At 45.8% G+C, this 18,539-nt stretch overlaps 1 protein-coding gene across 1 annotated transcript; it reads left to right on the forward strand.

The window, feature by feature from the left end:
* The first annotated feature begins 2,899 nt into the window (after positions 1-2,899).
* On the forward strand, positions 2,900-17,211 carry LOC124286743 (vitelline envelope sperm lysin receptor-like). Its single transcript, XM_046723166.1, has 10 exons — positions 2,900-2,931; positions 5,058-5,100; positions 5,697-5,739; positions 8,916-9,100; positions 11,715-11,869; positions 12,953-13,101; positions 13,930-14,008; positions 15,905-16,058; positions 16,819-16,861; positions 17,059-17,211. Exons 1-10 carry the CDS (start codon positions 2,915-2,917, stop codon positions 17,163-17,165), a joined length of 975 nt encoding a protein of 324 aa, XP_046579122.1. The 5' UTR covers positions 2,900-2,914; the 3' UTR covers positions 17,166-17,211.
* The last annotated feature ends 1,328 nt before the right edge of the window (positions 17,212-18,539 follow it).

Genomic DNA, 18,539 nt, shown 5'->3' on the forward strand with positions numbered 1-18,539 from the left:
TTTCTCAAAATTCATAACTATGAGGTGTATTTCTGTGTGATGCATTTTGCATCTTATTCGACTTGAAAGTGATGGTTGTAAGCGGAGGAACGGCAAGACTGCAGTATGAGGAAGACTGCAGTATGGCCGCAAGGCCGCATTGTGGAACAGTTCAAAGCTAACACAATATGTTCAGAGAGAATAACATGGCATGAACGCGATCGCGACGACTTAGAATTCAATGATGGATGGAATTCAATAGGCCAAGAAAAGCGATAGTTTCCAGGAATTATTTGTTGAACATACTACATACTACAATTGTAGGACAAAGCCGTGCCTTACCTTGAATGCTGAACAGAACAAATCCTCGATTCCCTCGTCGATAGTTTACCGACGAACTGGATGCGCTGAGCGGACTTGCTGCATCAATTACGTCATTATTATGACGTCACAGGCAGCTGGGCGTCGCGGCAATGAAAAGAATATCTTTACGCGTATCACTAGTATTGGTCTAAATGCAATGTACGCGCTTGAATGCAATGAGACCTGTTAGTAAAGCATAGAACTCGAAGAAATTCAAAGAGACTCATCTAAATGACGAGTGAGCGGAAAATACCTGACACATTTGACACTGCAGTATGTAAAGTAGACTAATGGCTTAGTCTCTGAATATATATAATTTTGATAGTAACAAACAGGCCCATTTATATTGAAAAGGTGCCCTAGGGAGACCAGAGATTCAGAACCTGAGGAAATCTAGACTTGCTTTATTTAGGGCTTTAATGTGGTTCAGGGACTGTGAGACAGACTATATGTAAAGTTGAAAAGGAAGTCTTTTTCAACACGGCAAAAACCTAGGTAAACTCTTCATTTTTATCATAATGCGTTCCTTGCAAACTGAAATCAACACGAACCCCCGAGTGTCGTTACTGTGACGTTGTTGCTTGCGGTGAGGAATGGTGTACATAACTACTAACTACATATGGCTGATGCAGAGTGAAGATGCAATCTCCAGAGTCACCGGCTCGTCTAGTCCTCACTCAAACCAACAGACATATCTTGAGTGATCATTGAACATTTAACAGGTGTTCGGGCAGCTAGGCCCATTCACACTTCACCAGCATAAAGGTTTGCTATTATATACATAGCTGTAACTTTGCTGGATGTGAAGGTAAACAAGTATACTGCAAGACGGTGTCATAACGTATTCAGTTCTACTTCAGGCGAGTCTTTACATCATTCTTGTCACTTTATACCGTACTTACCGATATTCCAGTTCTAAAGTAGCATAGATAGATACAGTGTGAGCTGCGCCTCCTACCGTCGGGTATGAAACCCCCAGGACATCTACCGTGCCTGTATATTTAACATGTAGAGCACCTGGGCAGCCTATAGAGGATCCACGCACAGTTAACCAGTGGTTGATGACATGAAGGTAAACCGGCTCCGTTAGGGGCACGGTTACAGCCGGTGGCTGGATGGATGGCCGTTCATCGGACTGTAGAACTAATATCCACACTACAACGTATTTAGTATATTTACAGCGATACAGTTAGAGTCACGTGGAACTTACATGCTCTCCCGATCACGACCAACTTAATGATACTGACAAGATCGAATTATTTGGATGACGATGCCAATTTTATGATAGTGTGACAAGCTCGAATTGTGATTGGATGATAGCTGGGATGCTACATTTTGCGAAGCCACCTGTGTGATCACATGTACCTGCTGGGATCACATGTACCTGCTGTAATCACGTGTACCTGCTGGGATCACATGTACCTGCTGGGATACATGTACCTGCTGGGATCACATGTACCTGCTGGGATCACATGTACCTGCTGGGATCACATGTACCTGCTGGGCTTCGGTCATGGATTTCGTGAACTTACTGTTTTCATTTCAAGAAAATAATCATTCATGCCGCTACTTGTGAAAGAACTATGGCTGTTTTTCGGTTGGCAGAGTTCGGAAATAAAGGAAACCTCTACTCCGATTGCTAAGCCGTGATCATGTTGCGTCGTCTGCTCAAAGAACCAGAGCGCCCTCTAGGAAAAGGTAACAGTTTGGAGTAGCGTCCCTTGAATATAATTTCCGCGATGCTCCCCTACGCTGGGACAACGTCGAGCCAGTGTATGAAATCCGACTGCGACGTTGCCAACCATTACCAACATTGGGCTAACGTCAGAATGTTTTTTGGTGTTAACGCGGTGTTAGCTTCTTAAATTAGGCGGCTCTTCAAGTGAGACCAAACGGGGTTACTGGTTTAGCATTGTTGAACTGACATATAGGTGCGTGCTTGCTCGTGTGAGGCCGCTTATGTAAGTATATTTCAGGTATTACAGCCTACTGAGCTACCATCTATCACACAATTACACAATATACGGACATCAGCCGACCAGTCCTTGTTCTACCACCTCGATTCTATCTCAAGGCAGGATAACAATAGGTTCCTTAAATTAAAACCTCTTCCGGAATGACGCGACTGGCGATGGGCATCAACCACCGACCTCCAGCACTCCAGGCTGACGCTCTATCCACTACACCACTAAAGTCTCTTGCTGCTACCAGTCCTGCCCTGCGATCCCAATTCCACCTGGGTACTTTGTATACATTAGTGCAAAATTGTATAAATTACATTTAGTTTAAATTCAATGGAATCACTCTGTGATCAACATTATCGCTTTCTCCACTTTCTCTGTATTTATGAATTCACGCCTCCCGGAAACAAAGCACATAGCGCCACAATACATCAGAGCAGGTGACGTCATGCACGTGCTGGTCGATGTATCACGTGTTTCATTGCCTGTCATTGATGTCCAGCAACTGAAAGGTAAGGAGTTGCTGTTGCTGACGTGTTGTCTCCAGTATAATAGTAATGCGACCATTATACCATGTTACAATGATTTGTGGTTAGAACGAAAGCACTTACATGACAATAACACACACGTTTGTAAAAACACTCATTTAACTAAAACTTACTTTGTATGGCCTGGACCCCTATTCTCGAAGGGATGCCAGCCCTAGAATATCCTAACTTTGATCCTAAAGTCCAGGATAGGTGTCCTACTTTATTCTCGAGAAATATCCTAGCGCTAGGATATCCTAACTTAGGTCAAATACTAAAGTACTGTCGGAAATAGAAAAATGTTTTTGCACATTTATATCTACAATTTATGTAAAAGTGTGAAATATCTGTTAAACTAAGTTCGGCCTAACAACAGTCTCATTGGGAGGGAGATAGGAAATGTAAAAGGAGGATTTTACTGAGGAGAGATTTGTGCAGAAATCAGCAATGCGGGTTTTTCAAAGTCCGAAGCGACTTATTTGGAGCAGACCATGTCTTTATGCAAATTAGTGTGCGATGATATTGTATAGCAAATGACACTTTTTGAATGTCCATTTTGAAATTAGACTTGGATTCATTATAAACGATAGCAGACGTAAAACATAACTTTAATACTGAAACTATTAAGGATGTAGATACCATAGTCTCACTATCACTTTTAAAAGAAACAGGTAGGAGGGGTCGTCTCAAAAGCAAGACCATTACGGGTGTTGCTGACGGTAGTTGGGGTCGGGCTTGAAGATAGAGATATTAGCTAAGATTAGATAATCAATAGAGACATATTCAATACACATGAAAAAACATAAAATATATTTGAGATGGCCCCTTGTGTCTGTGGCCAGCACGTGCATTCCATGCCAAGTGAGTCGACGGTCCGTCGTCATACCTGGCTGAGCGACCTAATTGCCATCTACAGTCCCATCTATTGTTTTCAGCAGCTATTCGTATTTTTTCTAAGTTTTGCCGGATTTTATGAGTAAACATGCTTTTCTGCATATCCTATTACGCATCCCTCTGAACGCCCAGTTTGGCCGATATGGGATATTTCGACATATGCTAGTTACAATTGTAACAGCCTAAGTAACTCACCTAAATTACATTTGAATTTACAACAGCACACTGTTGTGATGAGTTGAGTTTTTTTAGTTTATATTATCAATTTATGAATGAATAGACACCTGTTGCAATGTACATATTCTTTAGATCTACAAAAGAGATTTGTTCAATTCTTACCTATTCTCGGCTTTTTTAATCACAACATTGCTCTTTACTGTTACATTGCCGTAAAATGTCAATGTCAAGGCCAACTTGATAGGGGAAGTAACTCCTGTTTGTATCCCATGTGAATTTTCAGTTTGTGAGATGACGCATAATGAGTTATTCATAAAAAAATCAAACAAATACAATGAAAATATTTTTTGCACAAATCTTTAAATCCTTGTTGCTTTTTTGGCAGATTTTCAAACTCTGAAGTAAAAGGTCATCTACCATAATGTTGTGCAAATATCGAATAGTCTTCTAAGTCTACTTCATTAAAATCTGAATTTCAAGGTTTTTACTTCGATTTCTAATCTTACCATTTATCTTGTAAACGAGATTGTAGTTGCCCTTATATGAATGTGCTTTTTAATGGAATGAATCATGGGTAATATTTAGGGAAATCCTCAACTTAATAAAGGTTTTTCTATCTCACCAACTGAAGAGCTCGCTATCCTAGCTGGGATCGGTAGCTCAAGTTCGGGCAGGGATAGGATCATTTCGAGAATTGGTCTTATCATAACGGTAGGATGTCCTAACTCCTGTCTTAACTACTTAGGATCTGTCTAAGCTGGGACACTTTCGAGAATAGGGGCCGTGATTTTTTTTTACAAACATGTATATCGTTGTAGTTAGCTTACAGAGTATATGGTATGGCTGAAATACTGCCGATGTGACTTTAAATGTTAACTCACTGACTCGAATACATGAGTTTGGACTGAAGAAATGGCCACTACTGGGGTTGAGACGTTGCTACTGCACCCCTCATGTTTAAACGAATTGCTTCAGATCTAGTTGACATGTTATTGGGAATGGAAATCATATTTAAAGAATAGCCTGGTTTAGTTGTAAATTAGTTCCCAATACAATTTGCAAAATTAAACAGTGTTGAACTATTATATTATATTGTTTATTTTGAAGGCCAACAACGATTACCGAGGATTTTAATGAAGGTAATATTATGTTGCAGTTTGACCATGTCGGCGGACTACTTGGCCGTCATCATCCTCGTGGTGAGTGACGACATCTTGTACGAATCTTTGTGTGTAGACCCTCGTGTGATCGCCAGGTACACGTGTCCTTATTATGTAAATAGACCACAGAGGAAAGACATCCTCAAAGACATACACCAAACGTTCTATGCAATGCCGCTCTATTTATTATTCACATGGTAAAATCTTGGGCGGAGGTGGTGAGAGGGACGGGAGAAGGGGGCGAAGGCGGAAGTGTTACCACAAGGCTGGTTGGGAAGAAGCTGCAATAGCGTGATGTATACCATAACGCATTTGCTTTTTGATTATTTCTGATGTTTACGAAATATGCCCATTAATTAACGTTTGTCGTATGAGAAAACTAGGATGGGCGACTATGCTGTACCTTTATCAAGGTGTACGTTACTTTAGGTAGATCGTTATCTACGTTGGGCTGTTAAGTTGATTAAGGATGTTTTTTTATTAGACAAAACTTTTATATGTTGTCATAACAAAACTTGTATGACTAAAGGACTGCCTTTATTGTATGTGATACACGTTGACATGGAGGCCACTGGGTACTTGACAGGGTTATATTTCCATACATATATATACGCGGTACTGTTTCCCTCCTGCAGGCGACTGTGCGGGCAGCGATACCACCAGGCTACATCCTGCAAGGTAGGTACGATACCACCAGGCTACATCCTGCAAGGTAGGTACGATACCACTGTCTTGTACTCCACGTTCCTACAAGAACTACATGTACATTGACCGCCAAGGTGTCCGAGGTCGACAGGTTTAAAATATACTAGCCACATAAAGAAACTGTACATTGTCAAAATATTATCACAGTTGATAAGTACGATAACAATGTCAAAGGTACATATAAACTTTAATGGAGGGATCATGAGACCATAACAAGTCGGGAGAATTTCAGTTGAAAAGTCAATCACAATGACGTCACGAGTCCACAAGCGGGACAGGGGTCAAACGACCATGTCACAAGCTCAATAACGGGTATGTCCACCATCGCCATTGAGAACAGCAGTGCATCGACGACGTATAGAGCCTATCAAACGTGCAAGGAAGGCTTGTGGGATGTCACGCCAGATTGTCTCAAGTTCTGTTGCAAGGTCAAGGACGTTATCTGGCGGATGAGGAAGACGGCTTAGACGTCGATCCATCTCGTCCCAAACATGCTCTATCGGGGAGAGATCCGGTGAATTTGCAGGCCAAGGCAGTAAGTCAACGTTGTGGTGTTGCAAGAAATCCATAGCAACCCTTGCCGTATGAGGGCGGGCATTGTCCTGTTGGAATGTTAACCCAGGGCCATGACGTTGCAGAAAAGGAATTGCCACAGGTCGAAGAATCTGATCCCTGTAGCCCACACCAGTTAAGTTGCCCTGAACAATCACCAAAGGAGTTCTTTGGCGTGCTGTTATTTCACCCCAAATCATCACGGAACCACCACCAAAGCGATTCCTCTCCAAGACACAGGCCTGTGCATAACATTCCCCGCGTCGATAGGCACGTTGATGTCCATCACAATGGGAAATGTTAAACCTGGACTTGTCTGTAAAAAACATTTCTCCACCAAAACAAGGGTCTGCGGACACGATTTCGGCACCACATTCGGCGAGCTTGTCGATGACGTTGTGTCGGATAGGCCGTATGGCGGGACGTCGTGGCCTGATCCCGTGATGGCGTAAAAGTTGTCGAACTGTGTTGGGGTGGATACGGCGAAGTCCTGGGATGGTCCGGGACGTCATCACTGCAGTCTGAAACCTGTGGCGAAGATGGGTCACCCTTATCCATCTGTCCTGTATTGGCGTTGTTACACGTGGACGTCCAGAACGTGGCCGATCGATGACGTCATTTGTGTTCTGGTAGCGTCTCACCAGTGCAGAAATGGTGCTCCGGTGGCAGTGGAAATGTGCAGCCACTTGTCGTTGAGACATTCCCCCACGGACCATCCCAATGGCCTCATGACGTTGTGCAGACGTGAGCCTTGGCATGCTATGCGTTTCAATAGCCGTTTAATTTTTTGAACGATCGCAAGGGCAGGGGTTTGCTTTCCAAAGTGACAGTATTGTGTGGCATTTATTCTTTCCCGGAATGCACGTGCAACAACGTATTGCACGTCTCAAGGACGAACCCACTGACGTCACGGAACGTGGCACGGGCATGCATGTTGGATACATGTCACTGATCTGAGTTTAAATCCTTATGTGTCTACACAGGTTTGATAAATTGAGATTGTAACTTTTTGTATGCACAGTTTCTTTATGTGCCTAGTATATATTCCTGAACAAATAGTTCAGCTTGTGGAAACATGCTTTCTTAAGGTCACTTCTGAATGAAACGTACATACATGTATTTGTTAAGGGCACAATTCCACACATTTTCGACAATTGTTGGGGCTATATTATATACATTGGGGCATATGCACTCACTTTAGCTTCCTATTGATGCAATAAAAGACCTGTTATCCCTTACGACTTGCCTGAAATCGATAATTAAAACATCGAGGCGAACTGCTTCCTAACAGCATACGAGCCATATATGGAATGTAAACAATTGCTGCGAATATCGAAAACTGTCGCATGCGGTGTTGGTCACAAGCAAGTTCCAACGATCAGTAGGTAGTGTCTAGTGCATTGATGCAGTCCTGGTATCTTGGCCGAGGCCAAAAAACGCCGTTACATCCCAGACGTAGTTACGGCGGCTGCGGGCACTGTCTGATCTATTTTGTAAAAACGTCGCCATAGAAGTACCACATGGTGTGTCCATGGACGTGGAATCGGTGAGCAATTTCGCGAGGTACCCGACTGAAGCAGACCTATAGCTCTCCAGTATGGTGGCTGATAAGGGCCATCGCTTTCTCGCCTTAAAATTCGGAGACGAGAACGCGATAGCGCCAGACGAGAAAGCGATAGCGCGAGACGAGAAAGCGATAGCGCGAGACGAGAAAGCGATAGCGCGAGACGAGAAAGCGATAGCGCGAGACGAGAAAGCGATAGCGCGAGACGAGAAAGCGATAGCGCGAGACGAGATATCGCTTTCTCGCCTTCCGAATTTTAAGGCGAGAAAGCGATGGCCCTAATCAGCCACCATACTCACGCTGTCTTTTTACCCGAGGCGCGGCATGTGACTGTCCCAGAACGAGAGATATTTCTGCACAGTCTAAGACTGCATTGAGTGGAACTGATTGATATGCATCTGGTTGTCTGGCTTGGTTGCGTTTCTTCGACCATTTTAACACTGTTTACCCGGTTCAAATCCAAAAAGGCATTCACAAGATTTCCCAGGAAAATGCCAATGTTATAACTTCTGCCTCCGAGTAGAATTTAATAAAGCGATTGTGTATCTTATGTGACATTATTAAAGTATATCACATGCCAGGCATGCTTACTCTTCTGTATTGACTGAAAGTTTTGGTAGTGGACGGGGCAAGGCATCGCCATGCTGCTCCACGATCTGACCATCGGAGACCCGTGAAAATTCGGGTTAGAATTGATATTCAGTAACCCATGCTTGTATTGGTTGACATCGGTTCACAATTGCGTTGGTCGATGCTCATGCTGTTGATCACTGGTTGTCTAGTCCAGGCTCCATTATTTACAGACCGCCGCCATATAGCTGGAATATTGCTGAGTGCGGCGTACAACTGAACTCACTCTCACACTCTGGCCATCGGAAAGTAATTTTGTACTAATGTTTTGTTTTTTGGAAAAGAAAACCCAAATTGTCAACGCCATAACTGTTTCCATGACATCATGACATTGGTCGGACCTCTCTGACATTGTGTGACATACCTGAAACACTGACATTAAATCCACCCCGCCTTTCCTCAGTTACCCCCGAGTGCGGCTCCAGCGATGTCGGGGATGGCGCCATCTCCATTCTCTCCGACCTGAGCGTGCAAGCTAAAGCCGTGTGTGCTGGCAACAAGGAGTTCCCCTTCATCAACCTGGACGTCGTCAACCACGTTCTCCCCTTCTCCTACCCCACAAGAGGATCAAACCCCTGCGTGTTCTTGGTGAGTCGACCCGTGATCATTCGGATCACATTGAGTGAACATCAACCCGTGCTTGTAAGAGGCGACTGCTGATCACTCGAATGCCTGGTTCCAATATTTACAGACCGCCGCCATATCGCTGGAATATTGCTGGAATATCGCTGGAATATTGCTGAGCGCGGCGCAGAACACTGGCAGCATTACCTCCCACAACACGTACACACAATAGAATGCATGTATTGCTCAAAGCGGCAGTACCTCCCACAACACTACACACAATAGAATGCATGTATTGCTCAAAGCGGCAGTACCTCCCACAACACTACACACAATAGAATGCATGTATTGCTCAAAGCGGCAGTACCTCCCACAACACGTACACACAATAGAATGCATGTATTGCTCAAAGCGGCAGTACCTCCCACAACACTACACACAATAGAATGCATGTATTGCTCAAAGCGGCAGTACCTCCCACAACACTACACACAATAGAATGCATGTATTGCTCAAAGCGGCAGTACCTCCCACAACACACACAATAGAATGCATGTATTGCTCAAAGCGGCAGTACCTCCCACAACACTACACACAATAGAATGCATGTATTGCTCAAAGCGGCAGTACCTCCCACAACACTACACACAATAGAATGCATGTATTGCTCAAAGCGGCAGTACCTCCCACAACACTACACACAATAGAATGCATGTATTGCTCAAAGCGGCAGTACCTCCCACAACACTACACACAATAGAATGCATGTATTGCTCAAAGCGGCAGTACCTCCCACAACACTACACACAATAGAATGCATGTATTGCTCAAAGCGGCAGTACCTCCCACAACACTACACACAATAGAATGCATGTATTGCTCAAAGCGGCAGTACCTCCCACAACACTACACACAATAGAATGCATGTATTGCTCAAAGCGGCAGTACCTCCCACAACACTACACACAATAGAATGCATGTATTGCTCAAAGCGGCAGTACCTCCCACAACACTACACACAATAGAATGCATGTATTGCACAAAGCGGCAGTACCTCCCACAACACTACACACAATAGAATGCATGTATTGCTCAAAGCGGCAGTACCTCCCACAACACTACACACAACAGAATGCATGTATTGCTCAAAGCGGCAGTACCTCCCACAACACTACACACAATAGAATGCATGTATTGTATTGCTCAAAGCGGCAGTACCTCCCACAACACTACACACAATAGAATGCATGTATTGCTCAAAGCGGCAGTACCTCCCACAACACTACACACAATAGAATGCATGTATTGCTCAAAGCGGCAGTACCTCCCACAACACTACACACAATAGAATGCATGTATTGCTCAAAGCGGCAGTACCTCCCACAACACTACACACAATAGAATGCATGTATTGCTCAAAGCGGCAGTACCTCCACAACACACTACACAAACAGAATGCATGTATTGCTCAAAGCGGCAGTACCTCCCACAACACTACACACAACAGAATACATGTATTGCTCTAAGCGGCAGTACCTCCCACAACACTACACACAACAGAATACATGTATTGCTCTAAGCGGCAGTACCTCCCCTAACACGAACACACAACAGAATACATGTATTGCTCTAAGCGGCAGTACCTCCCACAACACTACACACACAGAATGCATGTATTGCTCAAAGCGGCAGTACCTCCCACAACACTACACACAACAGAATGCATGTATTGCTCTCAAAGCGGCAGTACCTTCCACAACACTACACACAACAGAATGCATGTATTGCTCAAAGCGGCAGTACCTCCCACAACACTACACACAACAGAATGCATGTATTGCTCAAAGCGGCAGTACACTACTCAACCATGCATGTATTGCTCAAAGCGGCAGTACCTCCCACACAACAACAGAATGCATGTATTGCTCAAAGCGGCAGTACCTCCCACAACTTCCACAACACACAACAGAATGCATGTATTGCTCAAAGCGGCAGTACCTCCCACAACACTACACACAACAGAATGCATGTATTGCTCAAAGCGGCAGTACCTCCACAACACTACACACAAATAGAATGCATGTATTGCTCAAAGCGGCAGTACCTCCCACAACACTACACACAATCAGGTAGAATGCATGTATTGCTCTAAGCGGCAGTACCTCCCACAACACTACACACAACAGAATACATGTATTGCTCAAAGCGGCAGTACCTCCCACAACACTACACACAACAGAATACATGTATTGCTCAAAGCGGCAGTACCTCCCACAACACTACACACAATAGAATGCATGTATTGCTCAAAGCGGCAGTACCTCCCACAACACTACACACAATAGAATGCATGTATTGCTCAAAGCGGCAGTACCTCCCACAACACTACACACAATAGAATGCATGTATTGCTCAAAGCGGCAGTACCTCCCACAACACTACACACAATAGAATGCATGTATTGCTCAAAGCGGCAGTACCTCCCACAACACTACACACAATAGAATGCATGTATTGCTCAAAGCGGCAGTACCTCCCACAACACGTACACACAATAGAATGCATGTTTTGCTCAAAACGACTGTAGACTCGGCTCACATGAGTGATGTTTGTAATGGCTGCGATGTCTTGTCTCCAGAAGAGGAAACACACCCGGGTCTTCACCGCCAGGGTGATCGTGTTTTACGGACAGATGGGGACTAGCGTGCATCATGGGAAGGAGGAGTATATCGTCACGTGTACATTCAGCCCCGCGGGAGAGGACGCCAGCAAGATCAGCAAGATCACCCAGTCGTGAGTAACACTTTCGGCAAGATCACGCAGACGTGAGTAACACTTCCAGCAAGATCACCCAGACGTGAGTAACACTTCCAGCAAGATCACCCAGACGTGAGTAACACTTCCAGCAAGATCACCCAGTCGTGAGTAACACTTCCAGCAAGATCACCCAGACGCGAGTAACACTTCCAGCAAGATCACCCAGACGTGAGTAACACTTCCAGCAAGATCATCCAGACGTGAGTAACACTTCCAGCAAGATCACCCAGTCGCGGGTAACGCTTCCAGCAAGATCACCCAGACGTGAGTAACACTTCCAGCAAGATCATCCAGTCGTGAGTAACACTCCCAACAAGATCATCCAGACGTAACACTTCCAGCAAGATCATCCAGACGTGAGTAACACTTCCAGCAAGATCACCCAGACGTGAGTAACACTTCCAGCAAGATCACCCAGACGTGAGTAACACTTCCAGCAAGATCATCCAGACGTGAGTAACACTTCCAGCAAGATCATCCAGACGTGAGTAACACTTCCAGCAAGATCACCCAGACGTGAGTAACACTTCCAGCAAGATCACCCAGACGTGAGTAACACTTCCAGCAAGATCACCAGTCGTGAGTAACACTTCCAGCAAGATCACCAGTCGTGAGTAACACTTCCAGCAAGATCACCCAACCGTGAGTAACACTTCCAGCAAGATCACCAGCCGTGAGTAGCAACTAGTTGGCCCAGTCGTAATAATGCATGTCAACGTAGAGAACATGTATCGCATCCCTTATCTAGCCATCAGAGTTGAATGTTGGTTTGCGTTCCCCATCGGCTTGCTTTGAAACTAGAGGATGTTCCCATATGATCTATTTTGCCAGGTATCACATAGGTAGAGCCATGAAACCAGCACTTGTCTCGACTATACTGCAGACACGTATCAGTCCAGTGTTTGCTGGGCCATATTGCATTGTTCACATTGTCTGAACATCAGACCGAGGGTCTTGCGTATTGCATTGTATCTCGTCGTGGACTTGTGCTAACTACACGTGTGAAATGACTTCAGCTCGATGAGACTACCGAGGTTGACTTGTAACCTTGACCTTCAGTCTGCTGGCAGCCAATGCGATCCACGGCTACGCTGGGGGAGACAGCAGCTCCACCATCATCCTCAAGATGGTGGACGTTCTCGGGCACAATCTCAACGGCAGGAGCGTCGACCTTGGTCGGAAGGTGCAGCTCAAGGCTGTCAATACAGGTATCCTAACATCGCCTCCTCACTTACCTGACATAGGCTGACCGAGGTAGGTTAGGCTGTTAGTGTGTCCCACTGACAAGGTTGTCTTAAACTAGAAGTAGTTTGATTCCTGCAACATGTTGAATATTTTCTGCTTAGATTTAATACGTTACTGGCGTAATTACACTGTCAATGATGGACGAATATCCAAATACATCGGGAAGCACGTGGTCTAAAGATAAAAGGCTTGCATGCGTTAAGTGGTGTAGTCGAGGTCGTATGAACCTTGGACGTGTCACCCATGCTATGCCCGTGGGGGCGGTGGTGTAGCCTAAAGGTTAAAGCGTTCGCTCGTCATGCCGAAGACGCGGGTTCGATTCCCCACATGGGTACAATGTGTGAAGCCCATTTCTGGTGTCCCCCGCCGTGATATTGCTGGAATATTATTAAAACGGCGTAAAACCAAAAATTACTCACGCTATGCCCGCTAAGATCCAGGTTATAATTGATCTTCAGTAACCCATGCTCGTCGTAAGAGGCGACTAGCGGGATCGGGTGGTCAGATTCGCCGACTTAACACATGTCCCAATTACGTAGATCGATGCTCATGCTGTTCATCACTGGATTATCTGGTTCAGACTCGATTATTTACAGACCGCCGTCATAGAGCTGGAATATTGCTGAGTGCGGCGTGAAATTAAACTCAATCCTTCACGCATGCTACAATCACCTGTGTACCTATATTCTCATAATTGTTGGACTCGTATATACAGCTCACACCACCTAATCAAATACTGTTTACGACTGATCCTCACCTTAGCATGACGTGTTGGTTTGATGTTGCTGCAGGTGCGGAGCCCGGTATCCGCCCAGTGTCGTGTGACGCCATCGACAGCTCCAAGGCACGGTACTCCATCCTCAGAGCTGGGTAAATACTATAACACTTCCTTGGCCAGCCACGTCTCTTTTGATCGGTTGGTGTCCTGGGCTTACGTGACGAGGCCACCTTTACAATTGTCACGTCAGACTTCAGATTACGAAGTCCTTCGGACATTGTAGGTATTGCAGTAGGCAAACGAATTGAGTCGTATGGAACGTTAACAAAATCAGCGGGCCTAGTAAGTATAAGAGGACGAGAGATCCTTGACGATGTTAAATTGCTTGCTGCAAGGGGCGGCTACCGGAATTGTGGTCTGAATCAGCGACTTGGTTGATGCATGTCATTGTATCCCGATCCCATTGTAAATCGATAATTTTGTCAATCACTGGATTGTGTGGTCCAGGCTCGATAACTTATCGATCAGCTACAGATAAGATCTGGGGAGGATTGGGAAGGGGGCTATTCACAAGGGTAACGCCCACCAGCAAGGGTAACGCCCACCAGCAAGGGTAAAGCCCATCAGCAAGCCACATTATGATATTAAGAACGGGAAACCTTCTGTGTTTCATAAAATATCATGTATTAAGATATCAACTAATGCAAATTCAATAAATATGCATGAGGTCTTCCCGACGGTAAGGGGGCGGTGGGGTAGCCTAGTGGTTAAAGCGTTGGCTCGTCACGCCGAAGACCCGGGTTCGATTCCCCACATGGGCACAATGTGTTAAGCCCATTTCTGGTGTCCCCCGCCGTGATATTGCTGGAATATTGCTAAAAGCGGCGTAAAACTAAACTCAGTCAGTCAGTCCCGACGGTAAGGTCGTCATTTATAATATTCATGTGCACAAATCGGTTGTTTGCGTGTTGGCAGGGAGTAATGTGGACAGCACAAAATGACACCTCAAAACTTTAACTGTTATGTGTTGGTTTCAAAAATTGAGACACAATGTAGAGATCGGTAAACTATAACAACGAAGAAATGTATAATTAAAATGTGTTCGAAAAGTATTTGTTTACAAATCACTACAATGGAAGTACAGTGGTAGTACAACCTTAGTGGCATCGTTCTGTCGGAGCAACAGCGTAATGGCTACCAAACTGCCCCGTGGGCAGATCTGACAATTCCTGTTTTAACACGAGGTGGGTGGCCCATGGAATATAGGCAGGACGTCCAGCAACACACCAAGGTTTGCCTCCAGGATACTGGTCATAGATCAGTCGTCTTCATTCCATCTGGTCAGCTTTGTCCAATGGGCTGCTCCAGAAGAACGTGATGTCGACACATGCGTTGCTGAACGTGGTCAGTTCTGGCGTAGACGTGATGTTTGTATGACGACTCTGGGAGAACACGGCGCCGTCGTAATAACGTCGTTTGAGAACATATTTTACCTTGTGTGCAGCTGTTGGGGCGTAATACAGGACAATGCCTGGTGTTAGGTCTAAGGGCAACAATAGCAGCACTGTACTGGCATGGTCAGCAGGACTTGTCCTGGAATGAAGTGTAACGATGTCAACGACAGCCCCACCACAACCCCGAAAAGGGTCAGTTGGGGAAATAGTTAGCCACTACTGCCGTTTTCAGTCGTCTAGTGTCTATAGTGCGCTGTCACTGGTCTTGACATTGTTAACTGAGTTTTCACCGCTATCGTTTTCAAGCAGGTATGTTTTGTAAGTTTTGTTGTTTTTTATAAGTTATCAGACGAAGTTTTCATGACAAGAGTTCCACTTCTTTACATTAAGCACAGTTAGTTACTTGTTACCGCCCTGGGTGGGGTATGGAGGATGTTTGCATGGCGAATGTGTCTGGGTTATCTATTATCAAAGTTAGTTTAGTGGCGAGTAAAATATGCTGGATAATCAAGGTCGTTCTTGTATTAACCAGACATAAGATATTATTGAAACCTGCTTTAGTTTCATCCTGTCATGTGTTCCTCAACTGTTCAGCTGCGGGGATGGGATCGTGTTCCCCAAGACTGTCGGCTTCAAGACCACGGGCAAGAAGACCCACAGTCCCTACTTCCAGGCTTTCACCATCAACGTCGACCCCATCCTCAAGTTTGAATGTAACTTCACTCTGTGTGGCTTGGAATGTGACGGGGTAGGTGTACAGCCAGTGGGGTGTGCGGTCTGTCGGATGTGTAGGGTCGAGGCCAATGGTTTGTGTGGGTGTGTATGTGAGCAGCTGGTGAGGGAGTGGGTGTGGCGCCGTGGTTGGTGTGGCGCCGATGGTGGTGTGGTGTCGGGTGTGCAGCCGATGGTGGTGTGGTGTGCCGCCGATGGTGGTGTCGTGGTGGGTGTGGCGCCGATGGTGGTGTGGTGTCGGGTGTGCAGCCGATGGTGGTGGTGTGGTGTCGGGTGTGCAGTCGATGGTGGTGGGGTCGCGTCGGGTGTGCCGCCGATGGTGGTGGTGTGGTGTCGGGTGTGCACCGATGGTGGGTGGTGTGTGCAGCCGGTGGTGTGGTGTCGGGTGTGCAGTCGATGGTGGTGTGGTGGTGTGGTGTGCAGTCGATGGTGGTGTGGTGTCGGGTGTGCAGTCGATGGTGGTGTTGTCGTGGTGGGTGTGCAGCTGATGGTGGTGTGGTGGGGTGGGTGTGCAGCTGATGGTGGTGTGGTGGTGGGTGCAGTCGATGGTGGTGGTGTGGTGGTGGTGTGCCGCCGATGGTGGTGGTGTCGGGGTGGGTGTGCAGTCGATGGTGTTATCAGGGTGGGTGTGCAGCTGATGGTGGTGTCGTGGTGGGTGTGCAGCCGATGGTGGTGTCGGGGTTGGCATGCTGACTGAGGCACTTCAGCTTTTCGCCAATATCGACCTGACAATTGTAAATATTGTTCACAACTTGTGTGGCATTGCCTGTTTCCAGGACTCCTGTGCAAGCGCCCCATCGCCGAGACGAACAAAGAGAGGTAGGTTACCAACTCCGTCACCCCGGCCCCAATAACATTGGGTTACAGTAAGATTACACTTAAACTGGTAGCTCTTCTTTTGAATAATCTTTTAAATAATCCCACCACTTGGTAAAAAAAATTATAGTTTATCCAGGATCTTGCAGTCTTCCACTGTACCCCGATGTACAACACTCGTTTTCACACTTTTTCCTCAGGTTCATCCTCCGTCAGCTACGACTTTGCCGCTACCGGCGCCGTTGCCATTATCAACACTGCCTTGGACAAGTCATGGATCGGGGAGACTCGCTTGGACACATCCTAGAGAACCGCATACTGGTTGTGGAGTTTTAATAAATTCTCAAATACTAGAGTCTGTGTTTGTTGGTTCAAAAGGGTAGCAGAACAATCTGTTTGTGTCAGCCTTCCATTCTTGATGCCAGACAACGGTTGGGTTGGGTTGGGTTGGGTTGGCACACTCAGTAATATTCTAGCTATATGGCGGCGGTCTGTATATAATCGAATCTGGACCAGAGAATCCAGTGATCAACAGCATGATCATCGATCTATGCAATTGGGATACGATGACATGTGTCAGCCAAACCCATTAGTCGCCTCGTACAATAAGCATGGGTTACTAAAGACCAGTTCTAACCTGATCTTCACGGGTAACCAGACAACGGGGAGATGACAACAGCTTTGTTCGGATCACGACCAGCAGTCGTGGTCGCTATACTGGATTGTTCCCACTGCTAGTACCAATGTCCATAAATGCAAGGCGGTACATTATCTAACATGGGGGCTGTGGTCTGTTCTGGAAACGGATATCACCTTTGTATGTGATGCTCTCGGACAAAACCCAGTGGTCAGTATATACATGCATACGTCTAATAGTACCCAACCGAATCTGGTGGTGGTGCTACGCTTCATGTGCTTTTGTTCCTGTCCCATCGCGACACGAGACCCTTCTTTGGGCTTCATACAAACTTGAACCCATCACCGACAAGGACGGCATAACTGCTATGGAGCGTGGCATTTGTTCGCGATCACTCAGTAGGTTAGACTAACTAGATTCTTGACCTCACTCACATATACTATAGTTAACTAACGGGTAGTACACGTGAGACTAGTTAACATCCTGTGTACATCCTACCGCCTCTGTGGTGTAGTGGTTAGAGCGTCTGCCCGGATTCGATCTCCGACGACGTCATACCAAAAGACGTTAAAATATGGTACTTGTTGGTCCCTGCCTGGTGCTCGGCTTTAATGGGTACAACAAGGACTGGTCGGCTCGGAGTCAGTATAATGTGTCTGAGTGGGGAATTCATGCTTCACTGCAGCATGGTATCTCAGTGGGCTAGCACTATAAAACCAGCTTAAGTCAGGGCTAGTACAAGCAGCTACACATACACACGCATGCAAGTCTTTTGAGCGAAATATTCTCAAGCACGACGTAAAACCCAATTTCATCTCACCTCACCTGTGTACATCCATGCAGGGCTACAACAAATACATGACCATATCTTTGGACCAGCACAACTTAGGTTTGATGGAGCAAACAATGGTCCCACATCCATTAAACACTGTTTATGTTCTGACCACAGCACACTGGAAGGTTCTTGAGCTCCTTGGTAACTTTGTTTGAAGGCAGTTTGTTCCAGTACCGCTGGTCGAGGTGCCATGGTCTAAAGAAGGGGCG

Source organism: Haliotis rubra, unplaced genomic scaffold, assembly GCF_003918875.1.
Source record: "Haliotis rubra isolate DU_JTF1 unplaced genomic scaffold, ASM391887v1 Scf39, whole genome shotgun sequence".
Lineage (NCBI taxonomy): Eukaryota > Metazoa > Mollusca > Gastropoda > Lepetellida > Haliotidae > Haliotis > Haliotis rubra.

Excerpts from the sequence above, each read along its gene's own strand:
- LOC124286743 (XM_046723166.1), top strand. Across the intron at positions 9,101-11,714 it reads CAAACCCCTGCGTGTTCTTG|AAGAGGAAACACACCCGGGT; the intron begins GTGAGTCGACCC and ends TCTTGTCTCCAG. Across the intron at positions 11,870-12,952 it reads ATCAGCAAGATCACCCAGTC|TCTGCTGGCAGCCAATGCGA; the intron begins GTGAGTAACACT and ends CTTGACCTTCAG.